The 14,440-nt window shown below is 34.7% G+C and overlaps 1 protein-coding gene across 1 annotated transcript in view; it reads right to left on the reverse strand.

Moving 5' to 3' along the window:
- FNIP1 (folliculin interacting protein 1) overlaps positions 1-5,108 on the reverse strand; it is a 53,106-nt gene extending 47,998 nt beyond the window's left edge. Inside the window, exons 1-3 of the mRNA XM_008572171.1 lie at positions 5,039-5,108; positions 4,715-4,789; positions 1,916-2,007 (exon numbers count right to left, since the gene is read on the reverse strand). Coding sequence (XP_008570393.1) covers positions 1,916-2,007; positions 4,715-4,789; positions 5,039-5,100 — 229 coding nt within the window. The 5' untranslated portion in view covers positions 5,101-5,108. The remainder of the gene's footprint in view (positions 1-1,915; positions 2,008-4,714; positions 4,790-5,038) is intronic.
- Between the last annotated feature and the right edge of the window lie 9,332 nt (positions 5,109-14,440).

Here is a 14,440-nt window from a genome sequence, read left to right on the forward strand (position 1 = left end):
GGCTCTTGGCTCAATTCTTTATTTCTTTTCATTTCCTTTACTCCTACTCTGTTACATCAACACGGACTTATTCAGTATCTTTCCATATTCTATGATCTCTTGCCCCTAGGTTTGCGTAAATACTACTGCTTCCCCCTAGAATATTTCTTTCCCCAACTATCTGGCTAATCCTTTAAGGTTAGGTCTCATATACACAAGGAGCATTCCCTAACTCTCCAGGACTGACTTAGGTGCTGCTTCTCATTTTTATCACACTCTGCTCTTAACCCTGTCCAAGAATTCACTATGGTATACTGTAATTGTGGTATTACTTTTCTGACTCCCACTAACTACAAATCCACTTGGGCAGGAACTGTGTCTGGTTCACCACTCTTATCTTCAGGGCCTAGCAGATTCCCTGGCATATTACAGGTGCTTGATAAGTACTTGTTGACTGATTAGAAATTAAAAGAAAATAAGAAATGATGCTCAAATATCCTTGACTCACAATTAAGAGTGTGGAAATAAAAGCCACTCATTATTCAAAGTCTGTACTATGTTAAATGGATTAATTTTCTACTCTATATTAAAACAGAGAGGATGAGTATATCTAGACTCTAAATGTAATTTACTTTTGTAAGTGATAATACATTTGTATTATTAAAATCAACAGCTTTTTTTTTTTTCCTTTTTGTCTTTTTTTCGTGACCGGTAATGGGATTTAATTTACTTTTGTAAGTGATAATACATTTGTATTATTAAAATCAACAGCTTTTTTTTTTTTTTCCTTTTTGTCTTTTTTTTGTGACCGGTAATGGGATTGCAACCCTCGGTGTCACGCCCGCACCACACTCAGCCAGTGAGCAGACCGGTCTCTATATGGGATCCGAACCCTCGGTGGGAGCGCCGCACTCTACCGAGTGCGCCACTGGGCCGGCCCAAAATCAACAGCTTTTAATAAGCCCCTTCAGCTTTGAAAAGTAACAAATTATAAAGAAAAAAGATTCATTTATTTTATTACATTTTTACTTTATTAAAATCAATAAAGTAGGGCCGGCCCCGTGGCTCACTCGGGAGAGTTGCGGTGCTGATAGCGCCGAGGCCACGGGTTCGGATCCTATATAGGGATGGCTGGTGCGCTCACTGGTTGAGTGTGGTGTGGACGACACCAAGCCAAGGGTTGCAATCCCCTTACCGGTCAAAAAAAAAAAAATTAAAATAAATAAATAAATAAAAGTTCTTACTAAACAGGAAATGAGGTAAATATTCATACTATTTTAATATTCTAATTGCTGTCTATTCCCTGAGCTCCTTTATGCACTGGAAATACAGTCAGCAGCAACTTAGTTGCACTTTTTAGGAAAAATGACCCAAAAATTTGGAAACAATTTGTCATTTTAAAATGTTGAACGTAACAACAATAACTATCACCTAACCAAATTACTAAATACTCTTATATTCTAATAAATCTTTAAAGAAACATCAAATTTGAATATTTGCTCATCTGAATTATAGGTCACAGAATGAGCACATTTTTTTGAGTACCATTTTTAAATGACTTAGGGTTAGCAAAGAGAGAAGCGAGAAGGTATAATAGCTCAGCTGAAATATTCAAGAGAGCTAGAAGGGCTTTTCATATCAATGACTGTGCCTTTCAAAATGCATCAAATTTAAAAACAAAAACAATAAGACAAATTAGATATGTGTTCATCAGTTCTCTTTTCTCAGATACAAAATAAATATTATGTTCAAATATATGAAAGGTATGTTTTCCAAATAATACAAATGTTATACATACTTGTAATTTTAATGCCTTTTCCACTTACTATATTTCAAATGTTTTGCTCTTAAAACAGGTCTGTTTTAAGAAATAACTTAGAACTCTTGTTATACTGTTAACATTTTTTAAACTTATAAAATCAAAGGAACCATTTACCTATATTTCCAAGTACTCCATTAATAACTGTGTTATTATCAGCCTTTAATGTACTGTTGTCCTGATTGATGAATTCAAGACTGTCTTGCAGCCTATAATGAGGAAGAAAAAATAAATTCCAAATTCATTTTATGCTTTTAATGGCAATTCTTTGAACATCTTACTGAACTTTTAAGTGCAAAAGTTATTTTAGACTTTAATTTCTTTTTTAAACATTTTTTAAATAATAATAATTGTAATTGTACATATTTATGGGGTACAATGTGATATTTGGACACATGTATAACAATGTGTGATGATTAAGTCAGAATAATTACCATATCCACTGTTTCAAACATTTGTCATTTTCTTTGTGTTGGGAACATTCAGAATCCTCTTTTCTAGCTATCTGAAGTTATACAATAAATTACTATTAACTAATGTCACCCTATATTACTATAGAACACTAGAACTTATTCCTCCTGTCTGGCTGTGATGTTGTACCCAGCAAAACAATTTTTAAGTTTTAAGTTTCCCTATTAGTACTATAAAGCAACTAAAGTAATTATTTAAATCAGGAATTAGCAAACTACAGCCTGAGGGCCAGATCCAGCCTGCTGCCTCTTTTGGTAAAGTTGTATTACTGGAACACAGTCAGGCTCATTCATTTATGTTTTGTCTATGACTGTTTTAATACTACAATGGCAGAGCTGAGAAACTACAACTCACTGTCTGGCTCATAAAGTCAAAAATATTTGCTTTCTGGCCCTTTACAGAAAAAAGCTGCTGATCCTGATTTAAATCACAAACAAGGTTTCCCATCATATTTTAGATTTGAAAATATTTTCTAAACATCTGGAAGAGGAGAAGAGAGGGAGAGGAGAGGGAGAAGGAGAGAAGAGGAGAGGAGCAGCAGCCTATATTATTTCTTTTAGTAAATCTTTTGGAGATAAAATTATGCTTTTAGTGTAAAGTATCCTTTCTTTTTTCTTAATTTAATGCTATTTTGTATTGCTTTATAATAAATGTTTGTAACTGAAGCACAATAATGACATGTTCCATTCGTTTAAAAAGTTGACTATAATAGATACAGTACTAAGATCTTTACACACATTATCTATTCTTCAATTTAATCAAACCCTCAAGATTGCCAATAATAATAATTTAAGGCATATCCTGCTACATCTCTCACCATGCTGGTAGACAAACACGTGCTCGTGGGGGAGAGATTCTATTTTTTCCCCCTACAAAACTTAAATCATACTTTATTTACATTTTATCCTAAAGATTATTTTTCCCTCCTCACTTAATAGCATATCACTCTCCAGGCCAATTAATATCATTTTTCTAGTAAGTTCACAATAAGAATTTGCATGATTAAAGCAGCCATTTTTCTACAGAGGAACATTCAAGTTGTTTCCAGTTTTACCACTATAAGAAAAAGCTGCCTGGATTTTTGTACACATATACTTTATGTTATGATGTGTTTAATCCTGTAGGATAGATTCCCAAAGCTGGAATTTCTGGGTCCAAGACATGTTCATTTAAAAATTTTTACAAATATTAAAAGTGCAAGTATCCCTTCTAGAGATTTTAGGAATGATCAGTTAGAACTTAGAAAAGAAGAAGAACCTGAGGTGATTATAGCTGAAATCAGTGATTACAATGTAGGACCTCTAATTTCTACTTTAGTATTAAACTTTTAAAAATTAGTATTTTGGCATTAACATTTTTTTAAGTGTCCATAATATTTTAAAGAACATCTCCCCCTTTCCTTCCTTCCTAAAAGAAATGTAAAAAATAGCTACAAGTATTAGAAACTTACTGATAAAACCCCTCAGAACAGAGAAGTCTTTTTAAGATGTTAACAATTAATGGAGACTTAAGAGAATTTCTCTAGTCTAGGTAGGTTCCTTCCTGCCTCCTGTTGCTTTTAAACTTGGCTTGTCCTCGGCTCACCCTCAGGGACTCTGGCTAGCCAATAAGTCCTGTTCTACTATTGCACATGTGAAATCCATCTCTGGGGTCCACTACTGCCTAACCCTAGCCCCAGTACTTCATTTACTAGGTTCTGGCACATGGCCCGTGATTCTGACACCAGACCTGCTCCTGTTTCAACTTTGCTATTCTAACCTCAGCGTTAACAGCTGGTAATAACCCTGTGGCTACTATTATATATTTTATTTATATTACGTGTAATACCCATACAACTGATCTAGGCCACTTCTGTCTGCAGGGTTAATTCTGCAGGGAATCTTACAGATTGTAGCACAAGCCTATAGACACTAACTTAGCACAGCACTGCAAAACTGAAAATCAGCTTGTCAACCTAAGATGGAAATGCATTCAACATTTTATTTCCAAATACAGCTTCTAACCAATTAAAGAAACAGAAACCGTGGGCCGGCCCGGTGGCGCACTGGAGAGTGCGCCGCTTGGGAGTGCAGCGGTGCTCCCACCGAGGGTTCGGATCCCATGTGGAGACCAGTTCCCGCTCACTGGCTGAGCGCGGTGCGGGCGCAACACCGAGCATTGCGATCCCGTTGCCGGTCCCCGGTACGGGCGCGACACTGAGGGTTGCGATCCTGTTACCGGTCAGTAAAAAAGACAAAAAGAAAAAAAAAAAAAAAGAAACAGAAACCACATCTCCTGTTTTTCAACTAAACTCAAATTAGTATGCAATCTGGCCTCCTTGAACTTTTAGACTTAAGGGAAGGCAGAAAATCTGACTTTGTGCTGCAATCCTAAAAGCAGTTTATTAGTTTTCATACTTTGCAAATCATCAATAATCCCTTTTCCCCTGCATCCATAAGTACTTACGTATTGAGACTTCCACAGATACTGCTACCAGTCCGTGCGGTAAAAACTTTGCTGAGCATGAGCTGTGGAGGGGAACTATAAAGAAAAAGAGAAGATCAGAGTGAGATCAAAACCAAAATACAATGACCTTTCTGATTTATACTCATAGAGATTTCATAGTTACAAGAGCCATTTAGTAAAAATAAAACCACAGAGCATCATAAATTGAGTATGTGACATGCTCAATTAGAGTGAAGATCATATGAAATTCTCTTATCTTCAAAAAAGTGAAAATCTAAAAAACCGATTCATTGAAAAAAAAAAAAAAATCAGAAAGCCCCTCACCGGATCTGATGAATTTTTAAGGTAGATCCTTTGTAGCTCATTGCTACTGAGCCAAACATCATCTCTCCAAGCATATTGGCATCAGAAGAGCACCGAGAACCCTAAACAATAACCATAATATTAATAAAATTGCAGAATTTAAAACTTTATGACTATGTCAAATATTGATTTATACTAAAAACTCCATTGCTATAGTTATTCTACATTAAGGGCTTTAATTCTATATTGTATACAGTGTTCTACATCTTGATTTTCTTCATTTTACAAGGTCTTCTAGATGTAACCATATCATTACACATAGATTTAACTCATTCCTTTCAAGATCTGTACAGTATTTTACTATATGACAATACCACAGTTTATCAGAACAGTTTTCTTTACTGATGGGCATTCAGGTCACTTCCAGGTTTTTGTTACTACAAATAATGCTCAAATGAACATTCTTAATCACAGCTTATGCATATGCAATGTTTCTCCAGGTCAGATAACAAGTGGAATTCACTGAGTACACAAAATAATTTTTACTACTTCTATTGTGCAAAAGAGGAATCCACAAATGGGGCAATTTATATCTATTTTGCATTGTTTTTTAAAAAATCTTTGTGATCTACAGATTCAACGTAATCCTTATCAAAAATCCTAATAGCATTTTTTACAAAAATAGAAAAACATTCCAAAATTCATATGGAACTAAAAAGATCATGAATAGCCAAATCAACCCTGAGAAAAAACAACAAAGCTGGAGGCATGACACTTCCTGATTTCAAAATATGTTACAAAGCTACAGTAATGAAAACAGTATGATACTGGCATAAAGACAGACATATGAACCAATGAAACGTAAGAGAGCCCAGAACTAAATTCACATATATACATTTAACTGATCTTCAAGAAGGTGCTAAACCAATCAAAGTTTTTCTTTCTGTGTTTTTATTTTTTTGGCTGCTGACCAGTACTGGAATCCCAAGAGAGGGTGCTAAGGATAAACAATGGGGAAAGGGTAGTCTCTTCAACAAATGCTGTTGGGAAAACTGGATATCCACACACAGAAGAATGAAACTGGACCCTTTTGCCATACACAAAAATCAACTCAAAACAGACTAAAGAGTTAAATGTAAAACCTGAAACTAAACCTCCTAGGAAACATAGGGGAAAAGCATCATAACTTCAGTCTTGGCAATGAGTTCATGGATTTGACACCAAAAGCACAGGCAACAAAAACTAAAATAGACAAGTGGAGCTACATTAAACAAAAAGCTCTTGCACAGAAAAGGAAACAATCAAGAGGGTGAAAAGGCAACCCACAAAATGGAAGAAAATATTTGCAAACTATATATCTATCTAATAAGGGGTTAATCTCCATAATATACAAGGAACTCCTTCAACTCTATAGTAAAACAACTAATAACCAGATTTTAAAAAGAGCTAAGACATATACCACAAAAACTAAATATCCCCCAATGACCTTAGCCCCACTGCTCCATTCACTCCCAGGTGAGAATTCAGGCAAATGTCCGCAGAGGTCACAGGCAACATACATATGGTTCTGTTGTATCCCATATATTACCCCTTCATGTCCTAAAAATGACATTTTCTCTTAGAGATTTTCATTTCAGTATATCTTTAAAAAACTTGTGTTAACTTGCCTCCATCTTTTTCTTGGGTAAGGACAACCCTGGAACAGCCCTTTTGTGTTGTGTCTATCATGTTGTTCAGAGCTTTTCTTGATAGGCCTAGTATAATCTTGGGAACAGGGTTGCTGTATGCTGAAGGTCTGACAGTAGCTCTTAGCCTTGCCTATCTTAGGTAGTTAGCCTGTGCCTTTTTTTTTTTTATTGGTGCACCATGTTTGATTTGTCCCTGATCCCTTAAATTTGGAGTTTTTCTGCGAAATGGAGCAATAACTCAGCATCAACTTATTAAAATACATTTTAAGCCTTTAAAAAAAATTTTTTTAAAGGGCTAAGGACTTGAATAGACATTTCACCAAAAAATACATACAAATAGCCAATAGATATATGAAAAATGCTCAGTGTTACTAATCATCAGAGAAATGCAAATCAAAACCACAACGAGATATCATCTCTCACCTGTCAGGCTGGCTATTATCAAAAAAACAAAAGACAAGTGTTGGTGAGGATGTAGGGAAATTGGAACCCTTGCACTCTTTCTGGTAATGCAAAATGTTGCAGTCGCTATGGAAAACAGTATGACAATTCCTCAACAAATTAAAAATAGAACTACCATGTGATCCAGCAATCCCACTTATGGGCATTCATCCAAAAGAAATGAAATCAGAATCTTGAAGAAATATTAGCACTTCTATGTGCATTACAGCACTATTCACAATAGCCAACATTTGGAAATAAGCCCAAATGTCCATTGACAGATGAATGGATAAAGAAAATGTGGTATATACATACAATAGAATACTATTCAGCCTTGAAAAAGAAGGAAATTCTGCAATATGTGACAACATTGATAAATCTTAAGGACCTTATGCTAAGTGAAATAAGCCAATCACAGAAAGACAAACATACTTTATGATTCCAAATACATGGGATATCTAACACAATCAAATTCACAGAATCAAAGAGTAGGTAGAATGGTAGTTAGCAGGGGCTGAAGAGAGAAGAAAATGGAAAGTTACTAATCAATGGGCTTTAAGTTTCAGTCAAGCAATGTGAATAAGCTCTAGAGATCTGTACAACACTATATCTATAGTCAACAATAATGTATATTTAAAAATTTAAGAGGGTAGATATATTAACTGTCATCATAATTTTTTTAAGACATTTGAAACATCAGAATGTCTTGTTTTCAGAGAACTTTGATTAAAAAGTTATTCCTTTCTATTATGCTCTAACTGTCCTCACGAGAGTCAGAAAACAGGTAAAAATTAAGCATATCCATTTGGTTACTATTTAGATACCATGACAAATATCACTAACTATCGAACAAATATCTATTCTCCACTTCTTCCTTAGTTTTGAAGTCCAATTTGTTTCAGGGAGCCAATGTGCCCAACTGAAAAATTGCATTTCACTGCTTCACTTGAAGATAGGAGATTTAGTCATTTTTATACCTAAAAGATCAGACTAATGGTTGAAGTAACAGTTTCCAGAACGATACATTTATATATGCATTTGATGCAGGACTGGTCAATGAAATATAAATAGAAGACATTAGAGATGGAGATGCCATATTATGACCAGAAGGCAACACATTAACTCTAAGTTGAAAGATAAGAGAACTTTGGTCTCTGATGACGTCTTGAATCTCATATATCATACCTAGATAGCATACATCCAGACTTCTTGTCATGGGAGGAAAAACAATCCCTAATTTCTTTGAGCCACTGTTTTAGAGAGAGTGTCCCAATGTCCCTAACTGATACAATTATATGATAAACAATCAATGACCTAAAAAAACTATGTAAGATAGTAAATGAGGATTATTTACAAATTTTACTAAACCATTCATTATGGAAAATCAAAACTTAAAACTTTTCTAAAATATTTTTAAATTTCTAATGATAATAAAATGATGAGAACCCCCATTTTACAACTGGAGACCAGGGAATACATTTGCACACTATTTTTCTTTTTATAATGTGATTCTTTTAGACTTTTGTCTGTTTATTGCTTATCTTAACTCTTCCTATTACTTTGTGTAAAACAAAAATAATCTACACATTTTAATTTTTTCATCTTTATTTAAAACAATACATTCAAGTAGCAATCCATTTTATTGTGCATAACTATTTTTATATTAGTTTTTTATATATTCATTTATATGTTTTTTTCTTTCTCAGGGCTATACACTTAATTTTGTTTTAATAAAGATGCAAAGTTAAGTTTTGAGAAAAAAATCATTTCTGTTATACCTCAGGTTACTAATAGGAAACAACTCATCTATTTTTGGGATTTGGTTAAGATCGAAATTTTTATTTCAGGGCACAGAGGCCTGGGTACTGAGAACAACATTTTAGAAACAGAGCAGAATAATTTTTTTAATGATCACAGGGTTTTTTTGGTTTTGTTTTGTTTTAAGATCAGTGCCAACTTACTTGGCAACCTAAGTTACTTCTGGCTAATGACAGAATGAGAGCCTTCTCTCATAAGCTCATTTTTGCTATTATGTGTCTAACTCATTGCTATTTTGAATAAAATTATCTCATATTAAGCAAGCTATATGAATTTTAAAATGAAGGCATTTATACATATTTACTATTACAGACAAAAAATCCATTAAAAGCAAAATATGGTAAAAACAAATGCTGTTTAAATTTTATGAGACCATATAATTTGCTATTAAGGTTCTCTTTGCCTGCTCTAACATATACCAAATATTTATCATGAATGTCACTGGCATGTTATATATTTTAATGTGACATAATCCACAATGAAGGTTATAATTAAGAAAGTGGTATTATCATTGCTGCCTTTTTAAAAAAGCTTTATTTAGGGCCGGCCCGGTGGCGCACTGCTATAGTGCGCCACTTGGGAAGTGCGGTGGCGCTCCCGCCGAGGGTTCGGATCCCACATACAGACTGGCCGCTCACTGGCTGAGCGAGGGGCGGGAGCAACACAGAGGGTTGCGATCCCGTGGCCGGTCCCGGTCCGGTACGGGCGCGACACTGAGGGTTGCGATCCGTTGCCGGTCATGAAAAAAGACAAAAAAAAAAAAATAAAAGGAAAAATAAAAAATAAAAATAAAAAAGCTTTATTTATAAGGTCTATTCTCTCCAAATACTCATTGCTGAAAGCTAATGATGTGTTACAACCTTATAACTCAAAGATAATGTTCAAGTTACCTGAAATCATATTTTGTCAAGTGGAGTGAACTATACTACAATAATTCAATGCTTTCTTGCTAACAAAGCAAATCTCTAGGGAGTCTAACGCTAAATATTCACTCATTGCTTCAGGGTATGTATAATCTGGATCAGTTTGCTAATATTTATTTTTAACCACGTAATATCAGGAAGAAAGGCAAGTTTGCACAATTGATCAAATTAGAAAACTTCCCAAATTGTGCAAACTGACATAAATCCTGATGGGGTTAAATGGCATAGCACTATCAGGAATTTAAGATATTGTGCCTAAGGTACAGAAGGAAGAGAAGAAGGTGGGAAACTGTATAGTCCTCCTAACATCTGGATTTTAGTAATTTCAGAGTCTTTTCACATATACTTTCTCATTGATAAGTTATAAGAATCAATTTCCATCAAAACACAATCATCTCACTACAAATAATTAAAAAGCCCAAGATTCTCTTTTGATACTGCTAAACATAAAATACCTGTGATTCATATGAGCTTGGATGACACAAATAAATTCATATCACATTACATTTGCTTAGCATGAAACCAAACAGTGATCTTATGTAAAATGTAACAAGTTCATAGAGAAGTTCCTATGTAGTTACGGATTTGTTTAATTCTGCATTTTAACAGAAAACGCTCACTGGTTGAGCGCGGTGCGGGCGCAACACCGAGGGTTGCAATCCCATTGCCAGTCATGACACTGAGGGCTGCGATCCCGTTACTGGTCACGAAAAAAGACAAAAAAGAAAAAAAAAAAAAAAGTAACTTTTCCAAAGGAGATATGTAGGGATGGGAGGAGAAAGGCAAATGAGACTTTTATATTTTGCTATATGTACACATATATGTTTAATATTTTTTGAAATGAAAATGTATTTGTGTAACAGACAGTAAAATTTTTAATAAGAGATGGGTTTAGGACCAGAAGACTGTGCAGTCTAGTATTTCCTTTTCATTATTCCTCTTTCTCTCCTTCTCCTCCCCAACAGGTTCTAGAGCTTTCACTGCTCACAACTACCAAAGCTGCAATCCACCAAGGTCTGTGATACTCCTAAAAGTATTCCAGTGCTTTCTCAACCAAATGAGAATAAGTTGCCTACTTGATATCCCATCCCATCGACTCTGAATACCTTAATGTGTATTTCCTACAATGACATTCCCCTATATAACAATACAGTAAAAAATTCAGGAAATCATCATTGATACATTATAACCATCAAATCCTCAGACTCCAATACAATTTGGCCAGTTGTCTAAATAACATCCTATAGAGCAAAAGGATGCAGTTCAGAATCTTGCACTGCATTTATTTGTTATATCTCTTTAGGCTCCTTCAGTGTGAAAAATTTTCTCATTCTGACTATAATGTCCTTCACATTTTTGAAGATTACAGGGCAGTAATTTGGCAGACTGAATTTGTATGTTGTTTCCTTATGATAAGATTCAGGTTATGCATCCTGGGGGTGTAACATCACAAAAGTGACACTGTGTTCTCATTGAATCCTATCATGTAGCATATGATTTCGATTTGTCTGACTAGTGATGATATTCTTGATACTGATTATCACTTGACTTAGGTGGTGTCTACCAAGCATCTCCACTGTAAACTCTTCTCCTTTGTAATTAATAACTGGTGAGGAGAAAGGAATTCTGAATATAAATGTGCTGTTCCTCATCAAACTTTCAATTTATTATTGTATATCAATACAGACTCATGGTTTCCTATTTTATTCAATGGATTGTCTTCTGCTACTATCATTATTTGTTTTTATGCTAAAGTTTTCCCCAATTTGGCCCCCTCAAGCTGGGTCCTGTGTCCTTCTGATATGCTCCCATCATTCTTTGAGTTTACAGTACAGTAAGTTCCAGGCTTATCATTTTCTTTTCCTGCCCCAGCCCATGTACCAGTCATTTCTCCAAGAAGTCCTGGTACCTTTTAGTGAAGAACAAAATTTAGAAAACAAGATCTGGATGCTAGGTATGCTCATTATACTGGGGTCTCATTGCTGGCTGGGCCTCTCAGTGGACAGGGCTAGAAAGTATATGTGTGTGTCTATGTCCATACACACACACATGTATATCCACACCTACTGTGTTTGTGTATATATGTTTGTGTATGTATGTGCATTGCACTATTATCTCCGATTCCAATCCAACACCAACAATGTGGTTCTTGTTTTCTCCCTTTCCTTATTTATAACTCCCTTTTCTGACATTGAGAAACATGCCGCCCATTATCCTTGACATACACTTATTTGGTCAAACTCCTTGTACATAACCAGTCTCCCATTTACCCTGTCACCTCTCCCTGCAAGGACATCTTCCTTAGGCTCGGACACCCAGGATAAATGCCCTCCTCACCCCACTTGGGCACTGATACCCTGTGTCAGGCCACACCTTATGCAGATGTCCACCTCAACTTACCTTAGCTCTGATATCCTGTTTTGGGCCACTGTATCTCTACCATCTGACATCCATGATCAGCCCTACCTAAAATGGTTTTAGATCTGAATTGTTTGGAAGGAGGAGAAGAATAGGTAGGAGGAAGGTAGGTATGGTGGATTAAAAATTTTAATCTAGACATATAACTATCCACGTTCCAGATTCCATATCACAACTGAAGTTCAATTAAATAACCAGCACTTATATAGTTTCTCAGTTTTTTATAAGTCTTTCACGTGAATTTTCAACTTTTTTTCTTATCCTGTCAACTTTAAGAAAATTGTTTTATATAAGTAATACATTTATATGATTCAAAACTCAAAACAACACAAAAAAGTCTAGGTCCCCCCTTCTTTAAGTGCTCTATTTCCCAGTCTACACATTCTTAATAGGCAAAATCATTTTTATTAGTTTATTGTTTCTTTTTGTAAATATAAGCATGCTACTACTTTTCCTCCTTGTAATTTAGTTCTGCCCCTTGCTTTGTTTTTCCCTAATACACTGGAGAATTTTTCCATCTGTCTTTAGATATCTTCCTCCTTTTTTACACAACTGCATAATATTCTATTATGTAAATATGCTATAGCTTATTTACCCCAATCATCTGTTAATGAGACTGGTGGAAGTGCTGGGTCAAAACATAAATACACGTAATTTTGGTAGATACTTACAGATTACCTTCCATGGAGACTTAACCACTTCACTCATGATAACAAAGTGTTCTCATTCAACTTTTGGGTTTCCACCAATTGAAAAGGAAAGAACTAAAATCTCAACATAGTTTTAATTTCCATTTCCTTTACTACAAATGAGCGTAAGAATCTTACTAAATGTAAGATCATATTAAATGTGTAATGACCACTTGTACATGAACTCTCTGTTCTTGTCTTTCCCTCAATTATCTACCGAGTGGTTCTCCTGTCTTGATTTCTAGGAACTCTTTATATAGAAAGATTAGCACTTGGTGTTATAAATTGCAAAAGTGTTTCTCCCAGGTTGCCACTTGTCTTTTAACTTTCTTTATAGTGGTACTTTGTTTGTTTTTCGTTGTTTTACCATGCAAGTTTTTTAAAAAATCTGGTTGTTGAATTTATCAGTCCTTTCCTTTATGGCTTTTGGATTCTACGTCAAAGCTAGAAAGGTCCTCTCCACTCCACAGATATTTAGAAACCCACTCATGTTTTCTTCTGTAATGTTAGTTTTTTAAATTTTACACTTAGTTTTATGATGTATACTGTTAGATATAAATCCAAGTTGATCTTTCTTCCAAATGGCTATCCAATTCTTAACACCATTTATTAACCTTTACCCTACTAATTTAAGATAATGCCTTTATCATATACTAAATTCCTTCATGTATTTGGATCTATTTCTGACTTCTATTTTGTTCCATGAGTCTATTTGTCTATTTATTTGCCAATAACACACTGTTTTAATTCTTGAGACTTTACAGCATATTTTCAAATCTGCTGGAGTTAGCTCATCCTAATTATCCTTCTTTTTCAGAGTTTCCCAACCAATTATTGCTAACTTCTTCCCATTTGAACTTTAGAATCCACTATCTAGTTCCAGACATCACTCCCCACAAAAATAATAAGGTTGGCATTTTTATTGGGATAGCATTATTTTACAATGCAACTTAAGAGGAATGAACAACTTCATGATGTTGAGTATTACCCAAGAATTTATTTTGCCTTTCCATTTGTTCAAGTAAGCCTTTATGTCCCAAAGGAGACTTTTAAAGTTCTAAAAACACATAGGTTTGGTTAAGTTTATGCATAGGGACTTTCTCATTTTAATTGCTATTTTAATTGTATTATTTTATATTTTTATGTTATTTTATTTTTAATAGTGTCCCTCGGACCTTCTTCTTTTTTTATTAAATGCATATTCATGGGGCAGAGAGCTGACTGTCACTACCTGTGTCCAAGATGTGATGATCAGAACAACACTGGCTAGAAGCTATTTGTACATATTGAGCTGATTACTGTATGATATTAACTTTAAATCTAATTACCTAACCGAACCCTATATTTCAAATTTGGTATCATAATTAAGATTCAACCATACAATTGTATACAACCATACACTTGTATAATGCTTCAGAGTATACAAAACTCTCACACCTTAATATT

Source organism: Galeopterus variegatus, unplaced genomic scaffold (assembly GCF_000696425.1).
Source record: "Galeopterus variegatus unplaced genomic scaffold, G_variegatus-3.0.2 Scaffold762, whole genome shotgun sequence".
NCBI classification, from domain to species: Eukaryota; Metazoa; Chordata; class Mammalia; order Dermoptera; family Cynocephalidae; genus Galeopterus; species Galeopterus variegatus.